At 47.9% G+C, this 14,870-nt stretch overlaps 1 protein-coding gene and 1 non-coding gene across 5 annotated transcripts in view; both read right to left on the bottom strand.

The window, feature by feature from the left end:
- The window catches only part of TECPR2 (tectonin beta-propeller repeat containing 2), a 106,358-nt gene that overhangs the window by 26,587 nt on the left and 64,901 nt on the right, over positions 1-14,870 (bottom strand). For 3 of the 4 annotated variants that reach the window (XM_040478291.1, XM_040478289.1, XM_040478290.1), the window contains one exon: positions 8,119-8,267. In XM_040478291.1, coding sequence (XP_040334225.1) covers positions 8,119-8,267 — 149 coding nt within the window. Of the gene's footprint in view, positions 1-7,850; positions 7,945-8,118; positions 8,268-14,870 lie in introns of those variants that run through there. The other variant, XM_040478292.1, reaches the window with a different exon arrangement.
- On the bottom strand, positions 6,038-6,110 carry TRNAQ-CUG (transfer RNA glutamine (anticodon CUG)). The gene has a single exon. It is a non-coding gene; the product is annotated as a tRNA-Gln (tRNA).

Raw genomic sequence — 14,870 nt, 5'->3', positions numbered from 1 at the left:
CATGCAGTTACACATCCCCACTGGCAGCTTGTGGGCAGAGAATCCTTAGGAGTATTATCTGGTATCATGCTTGTATACTTACTTTATGTTTTTGTTGTTCATACAGACAAAAATACCTGAAGCAGCTGAATTTAAAATAAAAGTTTTAAAAGTTACTCTGGCCATTGGCCAGACCTATCAGTCTTGGTTTCCCAAGTCTCTCTCTTTCCCTGGCGGAGTAAATGACCCCTGCAAACCGATGAGCAGTCCACACAGGAAGGGTGGGCTGGGCGGGCCTAAGCCTCCTCGTGAGGCTGGGGACCCCATGGTCAGGGAAGGGCGGAGTCTGCTCAGGAGGCAGAGGCGACCTGGGGGTGGAGGGGAGCGAGTGATGCAGTAAAGAAGACTGGCCTGAAAGAAGAGGCGGGGCCAAACTAGGGTGGGGACAGCAGGATGCTGCCCTTCCTTTACCAGGGCCATCGGTGCCCACAGTACCGCGAAATGTCACATCACCCACTGAGCTTGCTTTAGTGCTCCCTCTACCTTGGACAGAACATTCTCCAACTAAAGCAAAAATGCTAAAAAAAAAAAAAAAATCCTAAAAACAACTATAAATATTTTCTCCAAATCCTTCCATATGTTAGTAAGTCTGAACACTGAGTCATTTGTTTTGAGCACTTTGTTAAACTTCACCCCAAAACTACTACAGCAGGGAGGCTTTTACCAGAGACGAAAGCGGGAAGCAAACGGCATAAGTGCTGCTGATCTCAGAGGATTTCCGTTGCTTCACTTCATCGTGTCCTTTAGCAGCTATTACCTGTCCCCCCAACCCCGTTTCCACTGCAAACACATCCTACATGCAGACCAAGAAGGTCAAGTGGAGGAACGAACTGAAGAAAAAAAAATACAGTAGGAAGAGGCTGACTATGATCGAAACACGTAAACTCCATTTATACTCCAATACTGGGATTCAACCAAATTGTCTTTTTTTTTTTTAATTTTTACTGTTTATTTTTGAGAGAGAGAGTGAGTGCATGAGTGGGGGAGGGGCCCAGAGGGAGGGAGACATGGAATCCGAAGCAGGCTTCAGGCTCTGAGCTGTCAGCACAGAGCCTGACGTGGGGCTCGAACCCACGAACTGCGAGATCGTGACCTGAGCCCAAGTCAGAGGCTTAACCAACTGAGCCCCCCAGGTGCCCCATTGTCCTGACTTTCCAAACCCTGTTAGTGAAGCCTCACCTCCCTACTGCCACACTCATCTCCTCGGGACCTCTACAGCTGCAGGACACGGGAGCCTGGAAACACTGCCTGTGAGGTCACAGAGCCTCAGGCACACCACCGCGATCGCGGCTCTGGGCCCAGGCTCGGTCCCCACACCGAGTTGGGGTGACACACACCTGGATTCCAGCTCTGCCACAGGAGAGCCGTGAGGCCTCCGGCAACTTTCTGGTCCTCCCTGAGCTGGGGTTTCCCACACGGGCACACGAACGATCACGGGGATGTTGTGAGGACAGGTGGCCCGAGGTGAGCACTCAGCAACAGGGCTCGCGGTCACCTCGATCTCTGTAGCTGAGCGGTCGGTCGGTCCCAGCTGCCCGGGGGAAGCAGTCCCTGCAGGCTGTAACAGCACGGCGGGCCTGGGTCCCCGTGGAGACTTGGTCACTCGCTAGGGTTGGGGGCCACACAGTCACTCAACTGTCCCGAGTACGTGCATCCTCTGCCAAGGGGCAGGGACTGCTCCTGACTCGTACGTCCTGCACTGAAGACAGGACTCCGGCAAGTCAGGGCTGGAAAGGGTGTTGAATAAAAGCCTGCGCAGATGTAAAGTCTGATTTTTTTTCCCACAGGAACCAATCTGAAAAGCATTTTGTATCTTCCAATTCCACAGAAAGCGAATCTTTTCTCCAGCACTTAAAGCTAACTGAGTCAGAAAACGTGGCTCCGTTCAGCGGAACGACTTGGAATAGTTAGTGTTTTGCAGCCCATTTAGCAATCACTACTTTATTCAGAGCACGGCTTTGAGGCCCCTTCATGTGAACTTGCTCCATTTGGCCATTTTCCTGGGTAAAGCTGTTGATCACTTTCATCAATAGAGCACTCCAAGTACAGCTTTCTCTCCCCAATTTGAGCTCTGCTTCCCAGAGGCTATTCTAGAATCCAGGCGGAGAAAGAAAGGACAATCTGCGGGTCCCCACAGTCTTTGATGTAACTCAGCCAGGTTCCCGAGTGGCCCACGGCTGCAGACAGGTGCCAGCTGGGGGCAAGGCTGGCTGGAGCCTACCACTGTCAGCAGCTCACTGCCTGGCCCTGCTCTCTAACATCCCGGCCCATGGCTTGATGGGAAAAGTCTGAGGCAAGGCACAAGTGTGCTCCGACCGGCTTGACACCGTCCTCCACCACCACACGTCCCACAGACCTCGCTCTGCCCCTTAGCAGCCCTTCGCTGACCCTGGCGTGGCTCCGTGCTGGGACTCTGCAAACCTATGCCTTCTCCAGGCACACACTAAATGTGACAGATAGCGCTTGGAAATCTCAAAAGAATATCACTAGCAAGCAAAACACTGTGCACAACAAGCTGTAGAAGAACAAAGATTAGAGTGAAAACAGATGAAGTAAAGAACAGAAAAACAATAGAGAAAAATCAACAAAACTGAAAGATTTTTTTTTTTGAGAAAGAGGGAAAGAGAGAGGGTGCAATCGAGTGAGGGGCAGAAAGAGAGGGAGAGAAGCGGGGCACACCTGAAGGAGGACTGAAACTCATGAACTGTGAGATCATGACCTGAGCTGAAGGAAGTCAGACACTTAACAGCTGAGCCACCCAGGCGCCCCCAAAAGATGTTTTTTGAAAAGATCAACAGGGGCGCCTGGGTGGCTCAGTCAGTTAAGCGTCCGACTTCGGCTCAGGTCATGATCTCACGGCTCGTGAGTTCGAGCCCCGCGTCGGGCTCTGTGCTGACAGCTCAGAGCCTGGAGCCTGTTTCAGATTCTGTGTCTCCCTCTCTTTCTGACCCTCCCCCATTCATCCTCTGTCTCTCTCTGTCTCAAAAGTAAATAAACGTTAAAAAAAAAAAAAAAACTTAAAAAAAAGAAAAGATCAACAAAGTTGACAAACTTTGAGCTATACTAACAAAAAAAGAGGGAAGACTCAAACTCCTAAAATCAGAAATGAAAGAGGAGACAGAACTACCAACCTTAGAGAAATAGAAATGATGATACGGGACTGCTATCAACAACTGGGCACCAATAAAGTAGGTAATGTAGATGAAATGAACAAATTTCTAGAAAGGCAGAAACTATTCAAACTGAATCAAGAAGAAACAGAAAATTCTGAATAGACTTAAAACAAGTAAAGAGACTGAATTAGTAATCAAAACACATCTCACAAAGAAAAGCCCAAGCTTACAATGAGGAGCTGTAAGAATGCTTTAAGAATAATCAGCACTAACCCTTCAGGAACTCTTCCAAAATATAGAAGAGGAAGAAACACTTCTCGACTCATTCTAAGAGGCCAGCATTACCCTGATAGCGAAACCAGACAAACACATGACAAGAAAAGAAAACCAAAGACCAATCTCTCTCATGAATAAGGACACAAAAATCCCTGACAAAATACTAGCAGACCAAATACAGCGACATATACAAGAGATTACATATCATGACCAACTGGGATTTATCCCGGAAACAAAAGGTTCAACATACAAAAGTCAGTCAATATAACATATCATATTAATAAAGGAGAAAACACACATGATCATCTCAATAGATACAGAAAAGGCACTTGACAATAACCAACATTCTTTCATGGAAAAAAAAAACATTCAACAAACTAGGAATAAAGGGAACTTATTCAGTCTGAAAAGGGCATCTGTAAAAAATGTGCAGTTAATATCATTAGTTAACAGTGAAAGACTAGATGCTTTCCCCCTATGATCAGGAACACAACGAGCGTGTCTACTCCTGCCACTTTTACTCAACTTCGTACAGAAGGTTCTAGTCAGGGTAATTAAGCAAGAAAAGAAATATGGGGCGCCTGGGTAGTTCAGTTGGTTAAACGTCCAACTTTGGCTCACGTCATGATCTCACTGTGTGGATTCAAGCCCCACGTCAGGCTCTGTGCTGACAACTCATAGCCTGGAGCCTGCTTTGGATTCTGTGTCTCCCTCTCTCTCTCTGCCCCTGCCCTGCTTGTGCTCTGTCTCTCTCTAAAAAATAAATAAGCATTTAAGAAAGGAAGGAAGGAAGGAAGGAAGGAAGGAAGGAAGGAAGGAAGGAAGGAAAGAAAGAAAGAAAGAAAGAAAGAAAGAAAGAAAGAAAGAAAAGGCATCCAGATAGGAAAAGAAGTAAAATTATCTCTCTTTGTAGATGACATGATTTTGTACATAAGAAATCCTAAGGAATGCACAAAAAAGTTATTAGAACTAAAATAAGTTTAGCAAGGTTTCCAGATACAAAATCAATATACAGAAACTTATACTAGCAATGAACAAACTGAAAATGGAATTAAGAAAACAATTCCGGGGTGCCTGGGTGGCTTAGTCAGTTAAGCATCTGACTTCGGCTCAGGTCACAATCTTGTGATTTGTGAGTTTGAGCCCCACATCAGGATCTGTGCTGACAGCTCAGAGCCTGGAGCCTGCTTTGGATTCTGTGTGTGTGTGTGTCTCTCTCTCTGCCCCTCCCCAGCTTGTGCACTCCTGCACACACACACACTCTCTCTCTCTCTCAAAAATAAATAAGCATTAAAAAAATTCCATTTATAGTAGTATCAAAAAGAATAAATGACTTAGAAATACATTTAACAAAAGTAGTTAAAAACACATACTCTGAAAACCACAAAACTGCTGAAAGAAATTAAAGAAGATCTAAATAAATGAAAAGACAGCCCATGTTCATGGATTGGAAGATTTAATACTATGAAGATGGCAATGCTTCCCCAAGTGATCTACAGATTCAACACAATTCCTATAAAAATGTTAGCATTTTTTTTTTGCAGAAATTGACAAACTGATCCTAAAATTCATATGGATGTGCAAAAGACCAGAGTAGAAAAAAAAAAAGTATTTTTAAAAAAGTTTATATTATTTATTTATTTTGAGAGAGATAAACAGAGAAAGTGGGAGAGGGCGGAGAGAGAAGGAGAGAGAGAGACCCAAGCAGGCTCCACACTGCCAGTGTAGAGCCCAAGGCGGGGCTCAAACCCACGAACTGTGAAATCATGACCTGAGCTGAAATCAAGAGTGGGATGCTTAACTGCTGAGCCACCCAGGTACCCCCAAAACAATCTTGAAAAAGAAAAATCACTTCCTGATTTCAAAATTTACAACAAAGCTAAGTAATCAGGACAATGTGGTACTGGCCTGATGACGGACATACAGATCACTGAAATAGAACTAAAGTAAAAAAGTCCTTCCATTTATGATGAATTGATTTTGACAGCCCTTCATGATAATTGAATCAAAAAGAACAAATGGTGCTGGTATAATTGGATATTCATGTGTATAGGAATGAATTTGGACACCCACCTTGTACCCTATATGAAAATTAACTGAAAATAAATCAAACATCTAAATGTAAGGGCTAGAACTGTAAGATGTCTGAAAGAAAATACAGATGCAAATCTTCAAGACCTTGGATCAGGCAACAGTTAGCACATAACTCACCGAAAGCATATGTAAATCATGTATCTGATATGGGTCTAGAACCCAGAATACCTACAGAACTCTTATAACTCAAGAATTTAAAGATAAATAGCTCAGTTGACAAATGAGCAAAGAATCTGAATACACAGTTCTCCAAAGAAGATATACAAAGGACCAGTAAGTGCATGAAAAGATCTTCAACATCATTAGTCATTTAGGGAAATGCAAGTCAAAACCACGAGATGCCATTTTTACGCCTACTAGGATGGCTAGAATAAAAACATCGGGCAAGAACAACTTTTTGGAAAGGATGTGGAGAAACGAGAACTCTAATACATTACTGGTGGAAGGCAAAATGACACAGTCACTGTGGAAATCAGCTCGTCTGTTTATTCAATTTTATTTTTAAGTAATCTCTACGCCCAATGTGGGGCTCGAACCCACAATCCCGAGATCCAGAGACACATGCTCTACCGACTGAGCCAGCCAGGTGCCCCAGTTCCTTAAACATTTAAATGTACATTCACCAACTGACCCTGCAATTCCCTTTAAAGGTATCTACACGTTCTATTGAATGGAAAATGTTAAGTCCACACAAACACTCATACATGAAGTATTATTCACGGCAGCCCACACGTGGGTACACCCTGAGCGTCCACCAACTGATGAACAGATAAACAACACATCTATCCACATGACGAAATATTAGTCACAAAAGGGAACGAAGCACTGATACATGCTACAATGTGCTACAGGACTTGAAAACACGACGCTAAGTGAAAGATGGCAGAGAAGGCCACTTATTGTACGATTCCATTATATGAACAGACAGATCCAGAATAGGCAAAGGCATAAAAATAGAAGGGAGATTAGTGGCTGAGGGGGTGGGGGTTCCAGAAGAGGATATGGGCTACCTACCCACCCTACCATTACTACTCATGGGTATGTGCTTTCTTTTTGGGGTGATGAGAAAGTTCTGGAACAGGGTAGTAGTAAGTGTTGCTCAACTTCCTGAATATACTAAAACCCCCTGAATTTTACACTATGAAAGGGTGAACTGTAACTCTTAAAAGAAATAATATAAAGCTCTTAGAAAAAAAAAGGAATGTGCTAACAGCGACGTACCAAAGGGCTCAGGCAACAAGAGGGTGCCTTGCGTAAAGAGAATTTCAGAACGCCAACGAAGCGAGCCGCACGCTGGCTTGTCTCTGCTCATCACTGTGCACAGGCAGCGCTCAGCAAGGCCAGTGATGACAAACTCCCCTCTGCCGGGTGACCTGCTCCCGCTGCGCCACTGCGTGCAGAGAAGTGAGCCCGCATCCTCATTCATCATATGTCACCTCACGTCTGCACAGCGCTTTCTGATTCACAAGGTGCCATCGGACATTATTCTACCCACCCTCCCCTTAACTCCATGAGGGAGGAACATCTACCAGTGGGGACGCGGGGCCTCTGTGGCCAGGACCTCGAACTCCAACACGACCTCTGGTCCAACCATAGGGCCTCCCAGCACACACCCCATGTCTCCTGGGAGGACTGGAGGTCCTCAGAGATGGCCCTGCAACTTGACCCTCGACTTCTGTCACTCTGTCCCTGTCTATGCACAAAACATAGATAGTCATGAACGCGGGCCTTTACCCAAACACTTGATTTCCTGCCTGTCCCCATTTAAGCATTCTTCTGTTTAAGGACTAACCACTGTCCCGTTGCTGCCTCTGCAAATGGCAACATCATGTTTTTTCCAACAAATTCACAAAATAGGGCCTAGCAGGAGTTGGAGCAGATAAGTCACGAAATCACAGACCCCTAAGTATACATTTTAACAGAAATAAACCTAGTATAGCAACCAGGCCCGTTAGATCTTTAAAGGTAATTAAATAGTGCACTAAAATCAGACCCCTGCTTCTGTGATCAATGGTGGAAGAGTCAAGTAGAAAAGAAAAACACTGGGAACATACGGTAAGCTGAAATGCCGTGGGGGTGGGGACGGGACACAGAACCCAACAAGCCAGGAGAGGTACTCACAAGGTGCTGACAAGATCTGAGTGGCTTTTATTTTCTTTGCCGTACTTCTGGGTACTGCTTGATTTTATTCTTATTTATTTATTAGTAATCTCTACATCCAACTTGGGGCTTGAACTCACGATCTCGAGATCAAGGGTCGCATACTCACTGGACTGAGCCAGCCAGATGCCCCTGATTTTATTTTTTTAAAACACAACGTTCGTTTTGTAAAAAGGCAAAATATTTTTATTTTGAGAAGAAAAAAACCTTAAGTGTTGGCTCAGATCATCTCTAACGATGCATTCGGCTCTAAATTCCGCGCCTGGGAGAGACGGGTGAGCGCGGGCTGGGGGCGCGCCTTGCTCCCCGGACATGTGCCTCTGCCCCCGCTTGCTGGGGTGCGCACGCAGGCGGGGGTGGTCCCCTCCCCGGCACAGCGATCCGGCAGCTCCCGCCTTTACGAGGGGCAGCCTGGTGTCAGTTAGGGTTGGCTTACCTGGACAGGCGGCTCAATCATTATCCAGGCCGGAAGCATCAGACTGGGATTGAGAGGCTGGGTTCCTACTCGGAAGTAAACTCCGCCCCTGGAATCACAGGCCCAGATGTGCTGATTTCCACACGCCAGGCTTGTCAGTTTTATAGGTCCTGCAGGCAAATGAAGGAAAAGGCCACACGCTAATTGCTTTTGTAAAATGACGAATCCTTCACTTAAATCTATGGACTTTGATTTATCCTTCAAAGAAAGAGGTGAGGCTGCTCTTGCGGCTGACCCTGTGGTCTGAGAACACCACAGCTCAGGGGCATTTCCGAGGCCTCTGGCCGCCCTGCCACCGGCCAGGCGCCACTCGGCAGGCTCTCTGGCACCGGGCGGGGCAGTCAGCATGCTGCTGGCACCGGGCACCGGGGCCGATAAGCGCAGGGTTAGTCCCTGCGTGGGCCCCGTCGCTAGCTTCATCACATCCGTGCACAGCACCAGCAAATTCTGCATCTGGGGAGAGGGCGCCCCTCTTTATCAGGAAATCTGGACCCGAATGAGAATTAATAATGAATTAAGCCCCCTAGAATCTTCATTTTTCTTTCTACATTTCTCCTTATTGATTAAACCAATTTTAAGAGGAAGGGAAATGGGAGGAGGCTCTCAAGAGAAATTACACTTGATTGATGGTCTATGTGGCCAAAAGCACAGCCTGGTCACAGCCTTGGGACAAGGTGCGGCTAAGTGTGGGATGCTTCAATCCAAAGCCTGCAATGGAGCAGTGGCACGCAGTGATTATCGGCTCAGTCTCAGGAGGCCGTCAGGACTCAGACACAGAGACATTTGCCCAAGGTCCCAGGGTGAGACTGTGGCTAAGCCGGGAGGCAAAGGTCTGAACCCAGGCCAGCTCAGCTCCTCCACACCAGCTACCCGACCGCGGGGACTCTGGTGAACCCACACATCTGACGTGTTCTGATCCGTCGGTTTTGACGGATGAACATCCCCAGGTAACCGTGTCTTGTCGAGTTAGAGCACATGTTCATCCCCCAGAAAGTTCCCTTGGGCCCCTTCGAGTCAGTCCCCTCCCCTGAGGCACCCACAGGTTACTAGTCTGGTCTAGAGGTCCATAAAAACAACCACAGGTATGCGGTCTCTGGGGTCTGGCCTCTTTGACTCAGTGAACTGTGCGCAGGATTCACACGCAGTGTCGCTTCTCAGGTTGCTGAATGTTGCTCGGCTGCCTGTCGACAACAAGGTTTGCCCGGCCACCCGGCCACCCGGCCACCCAGTGAGCACACTCGGGCCACGCTCACTTCTTGCTATCAGGAGTAAAGTCGCTATGGAAGACTTTTTGTGGACGCGTTGTTTTTCTTGAACGGTACCTAGAAGTGGAAGTGCAAGGTTGTGGGGTAGACTTTCATTTGCCATTCTTTTTTTATATTTTTTAATGTTTACTTTTGAGAGACACAGACAGAGTACAAGTGGGGGACGGGCAGAGAGAGAGGAAGACACAGAATCCGGAGCAGGCTCCAGGCTCTGAGCTGCCAGCACAGAGCCCGACGCGGGGATCGAACTCACAGACTGAGAGATCATGACCTGAGCCGAAGGTGGATGCTTAACCGACTGAACCACCCAGGCGTCCCCCCATTTGCCATTCTGCATGCCCACCAGCAGTGCAGGCCGGCTGCCCACACCCTCGCCAGCACTTGGTGTTGGCACCCTTTCCATGTCGGCCATTCTGGGTGTGAAGAGGTAATTTGTCATGGTTTTAATTTGCATTTCCCTGGTAACTAATGATGCTGAGACTCTTTTAATGTGCTTATGGGGTATATCTTCTTTTGAGAAGTACCCGTTCGAGTCTTTTGCTCATTTTTCAAATTTAATGGTTTGTCTTTTGATGACTGAGTTAGAGGATTTCCTTGTATATTCTGGATACGAGTCTTTTGTCAGATATACGCATTAGGAGTCTTTTCTCCCAGTCTGTGGCTTGCCTTCTCATTTTCTTGACAGTGTTTTTTGCTGAGTTTTTAAATCTGATGGGCCACCTTGACTTTAAAGCAGGGGGAAAAGGTGGTGCAGCTACGTTCAGTGGCAGGGCTGCTGTCGGTCAGCTCATAGCGGTCCCTGGTATCAGACGGCAGACTATGTTTCTGCACTAAAACATACGGCACCGATCCTGCGTGTGGACATCTTGTCGGGTGGCTTCAGCTATGACACCAGCTTACAAGTATGAACTGACCACTACACGAAAAAGTCTCAGTATTCCTTTGTGCATATCCTACAGATGGTTTTTCTTATACTTAAATAAACTTTACTTCTTCCTTCCTTAATCTTGTATGGAATGTCTTACCGGGGAGTTCAGATAGACTCCCTAGGGCTCCAACATTACATGGTGAAAGATTCGCACCGATCAAAATAAAGTACCTTAAGCAGTAAATTACAGAAATAGCTGAGAAACGAAGGCTAATTTTAAAATGCTAAATGAAAATTAATTTTATGCCAGAGTCTTCAACCTACCCTAATAGGAAGTCAAGGCAGTAGCTGATGGTGACAACGGTGACACGGTGACAAAGCCGCACCGGGCCAGCAGCTCAGTTAGCAGTGACTATCAACACCGCCAACAGAACACGCAGTTCACACGTTAGGAATATTCTTTCAGAAAAAAGTAAAAGCTGCTAGAATATACATGTCGGTAAATACAATGGCTTATCCTGAAGACACAGGTCAAAGAAGAAAACATTTAACAGAAGGCTTTTCTGCGGTTTTCTACCTCACAGAGGGTCCCCCAGGCTGCCTGAATACAGAAGGTTTAGGAGACTGCTCTGCAGAGAAGGTCAGGACAGGTGGTGGGGACTACGGCCCTCCCAAACACTCCATGGTTCCCCTGCAGGCCCTTCCAGTTGGGCAGGACCTCATCGTTAGCATGGGCAGCGGGCTGTGGGCAGAAGCTGTCCCCTGCTGTAGTGCCCATGACGGTGAGGCCACAGCCCTCACTGCAGCAGAGGACACAGTCCTAGAGACTGAGAGCCAACTTTGTGGTGGCAGGAAAGCAACATTCACGGTGTTAAGTTGCTGATACCTCGGGACTGTTATTACGCTAGCAGCCTGATGAACACAGACATGCTATCATTTTCTTGCCTTTCCCTGCTTTGTTTTTTCTTGCATTTAAAATAAGTTTTAATTACTTTCTTCAACAGAGGAGACGTTTTCCCTTTAGGATTACTTTTAAACATATATTTTAGAACAAAAAGTGGCATTTATTTGGTGTTTTACTATTTATAAAACGCTTTTCTGCATAAACTACTGCCTACCATAATCCTATTTGTAACCTAAAGGCAAAAACTGACACTAAATATTTCCTCATTAAATGCTGTGCCCAGATGAATCAAATTACAAGTTGCATTAGTTTGCTGACATTCCAGTGCCCGACATAATGCATATTTATGTGCACTGAGAAATGAAATGTTGTGAACATCTTAAATACCTGCTAAATGATGCAAATTTTCTTCCCCAAACTAGGATTGTAATAAATTGCAAAATTCCATTTTCAGTCTCTAAAACTGGGTTCAGTAGCCAGACATCTAAGAATTCTCTTAATTCAATCTCAAAGTAGCAACTGACCTGGTAATTTGAATAGGGGCAGAAGAGTGATGTTATGTCTTTAGAAAGAAATTAAAGGTAGAAATCACATTCATGACTTGATACTTTGCTAAAGTCATCCTTGAAACTGAAATTTCTGCTTCCAGTATCACGGCTGGTTACGTTCCAGACTTTACAAAAAGCTGGTGCTGCCGGTGTGAGGAGGGCTGGATCACACTGTCAGCACTGGGAAGACGGGCTTTCACTTTCCACGTTCGTAATGTCAGAATACTTATAAAGAAGAGGCCAAAACTGAAGAGAGGGACACAGATAAATCGCAGCCTGACCAAGCTGGTGGCAGCTTGGAGGTGGATGAACTCATTAACGGTGAGGAAGGACATCTTTGTACCTGGCTGTTAGGCAGTTTTGCGATGATCAGTATCAAGGCCAAAGACAGGATCCAAACTCATATCCCAGAGTTACTTAGAAATGGGGCTTACCAGTAATAACCACTTTCCCTGACGCCCTAATTTCCTGCTGTGCATGGATGTGGCCAAGCACACGGTCCTCCTCTGTGTGCAAACGCCACAGGGTCAGGCTACAATGGCCGCCATACAGAGCAGGCGCAGAGCGTTCAGGGCGCGCGGTGGGAAAGCATCCTGAGGGGAGCACTGACTGAAGAAAGCTTGGGGCAGGGCGGGGGACAGTCTCGGGCCCGAAGAAGCGGCAGAGGAAGGAAAGAGCAAGGAGGACATTCTAGGCCGTGGCAAGACAAGCATGGCCCGTGCACCAAGGGACAACGACTGGTGGCTGGAGGGACCACTGCACGAGGCCCGTGCGAGGAAGGCTGGGCCAGTCTGCGATGGCCCCCAGTGCCTGACGCCGGGGCAGTGTGGAGCTGTTTGATGTTGAGGGTCCACCCCTGGAGCTGTCTGGGGAAGACGGATCTGGCAAGCGAGAGGGGGTGGGGTGGGCACGCCTGGCGTCATGAGGCGGTTCCTGCAGGAGAACAGGCGTTGAGGAGGGGCCTCTGACCCTGACAGTGCTGGGAGAGAAGCAAGGATCAGGGCCTAGGAGACCCTCTGAGGTAGACAGAAGAGACACTGCTGATGTGCTGGCCGCAGACAGCCACAGAGGAGTCTGCCTTTTCCAGAAGAATTTAATGGGAGCAGAGGAGTGAAATCAGGAAAAAGGGTACATTTGGGAGAGAGGAGTTTCATCCTCAGACAGAGTCCTCACACGCAGTCATACTCCTGCAGAGGCTGTGCTTCCTTTCATTGCTGTGAGCACCCACCACGGCCAACTTGTAAAGGAACAATCCAGGCGAGCAATTCAAGGCAGGACTGGTACCCAGATCACCACACTTTCTATTTCCTACTATTCCATGCGTGCTGCCCAATGACAGCCTTCCAAGGACACTCGCACGTCAGGCTCAGGGCAGGGAGCACACACCTGAACTCGAAATCTGCATCCCCCTGTTTAAATGATAAACCGCTTGACTCACCTGTTTGTCCCACAGGCTACGCAGACCACACCTGGAGAGAGCCCAGCAACACAGCACCTGGTGGTCTGTGCCAGCCTTTCACCGCCCCCTACCCCCCACCCCCTCACCTTGGCACAGCAGGAGGCCGGCACCACTCCCACATCATCATGCCCACCTCCCCTGCCCCAACACGCCGTCTACCAACTCAGGACTGCATTCTCCTATGTTCAAAAAGTGATAAAAGGATTCTCTGTCCATCATTTCAGTGTCTGCTGGCAACCCAGATGAAGAGGCAAAATCTAGAGCTCAGACCAAGAAAGGCACCAGGCACCAGGCACATGGCTGGACTCCCCCCCACCAGCCTATGGCGTGACGCAGCTAACGTTGGCTCGACAAGGACCCTGTGCAGGACACCTGCCCGAGAAGCTCACGTTTACGCAGGATGCTTCCCCGCATCACCTGTCTGCGGTGGGGATGGCTGTTCCCATTAGGGAGGGGAGGAATTAAGGTCCAAAGGGAACCCATCAGTTCGCCCAGGGTCCCAGAGCCTGCTCAGGGCGAGTTCTCTTAAACTGAGCCTCAATCCCTGCAAAGCTGAGCTTCTCCTCTCTGGAAAGAATGGCCGCCGCCCCAGCGAAGCTCACACGGGCACCTCAGAGACCTGCGATCGTGCAGCTGGTGCCAGGAGGACTGCACTGCCCCGGAAGGGAGGCGGGAGCTGTGGGTGCCTGGCGGCCTCGGGCAGAGCCAGTCCCGCCAGCACAGCCTGGCACAATGCCATCCGCCCCGCGTTCACTCCAGCGTGACGGCATCCTCTGAGGGACTCGGGGTGGGGGTGGGGGGATGCTCTGGGGAGACGGCTCTGCCCTCACCTGGCCTGTGCAGAAGAGCAAGGCCTCCCACAGTCTTCGGGATCCAGTGGTGGCAGGACACAAATCGTGCCCTGGCCTCCTCCAGAAGGAGCTGGTAGCATCTCCCAGACTGGTCTGGCCGGGGCTGCTAGAGAAAGGCTCGGGCCAGTAGGATCTCTGAACAGCAACAAGGTTTCTGAGGGCAGGCAGGAGGGCCACCCGTCACCAGCACTCAGGGCCATAAGCAGCCACAGCCTGGTCTGGTCAGTCACCGTCGGTAACGGTGGCTGGCAAACTCCCAAAAGCTGGAAGGTGACGGTCCCGGTGCTGGGATTAGGTTCAAACGACAGGGTATGAGGCCAAAAGCATAAGTCATCAAAATGACCCTGGAACATTCCTATTTTTAGTATACATGCTGCTGAAGGGAGCATGACCCTGGAAAATTCTTAGCTTTAGAACAGAGTTTGCTTCCTCAATTGAGAGCCAACCCGCCTCTTTAGTTGACGTGGATGGTATTTGGGGGTCTTGTTGGACAGAAGAATAATGACCCCTCTATATGGCACCTTGCAGGGGCCACTCGGGCTGAGACCAGTGGGGGCCCAGCCTGTTTCATAGGAGGGTGAGAGGCCCCCGGCGGCCGGAGACACAGCGGGGGGCTGCTGGGGAGGCAGGCAGGCAGTGGGGCCTCCCTTGCTTTTTTCTTCTTTCTCCTTCTCTTTGCATATGTATTATACATATATATATATACACAAACTAATATTATATATTTTATTATATATAATATATAGATTTTAACATCAATACATATCAAATACATATTATATATAATATACAAACATATCTCAATGTATATTTTTTAA

Source organism: Herpailurus yagouaroundi, unplaced genomic scaffold (genome assembly GCF_014898765.1).
Source record: "Herpailurus yagouaroundi ecotype Mexico unplaced genomic scaffold, PumYag 141, whole genome shotgun sequence".
Taxonomy (NCBI): domain Eukaryota; kingdom Metazoa; phylum Chordata; class Mammalia; order Carnivora; family Felidae; genus Herpailurus; species Herpailurus yagouaroundi.
This window is presented reverse-complemented; position numbering and strand designations above follow the sequence as displayed.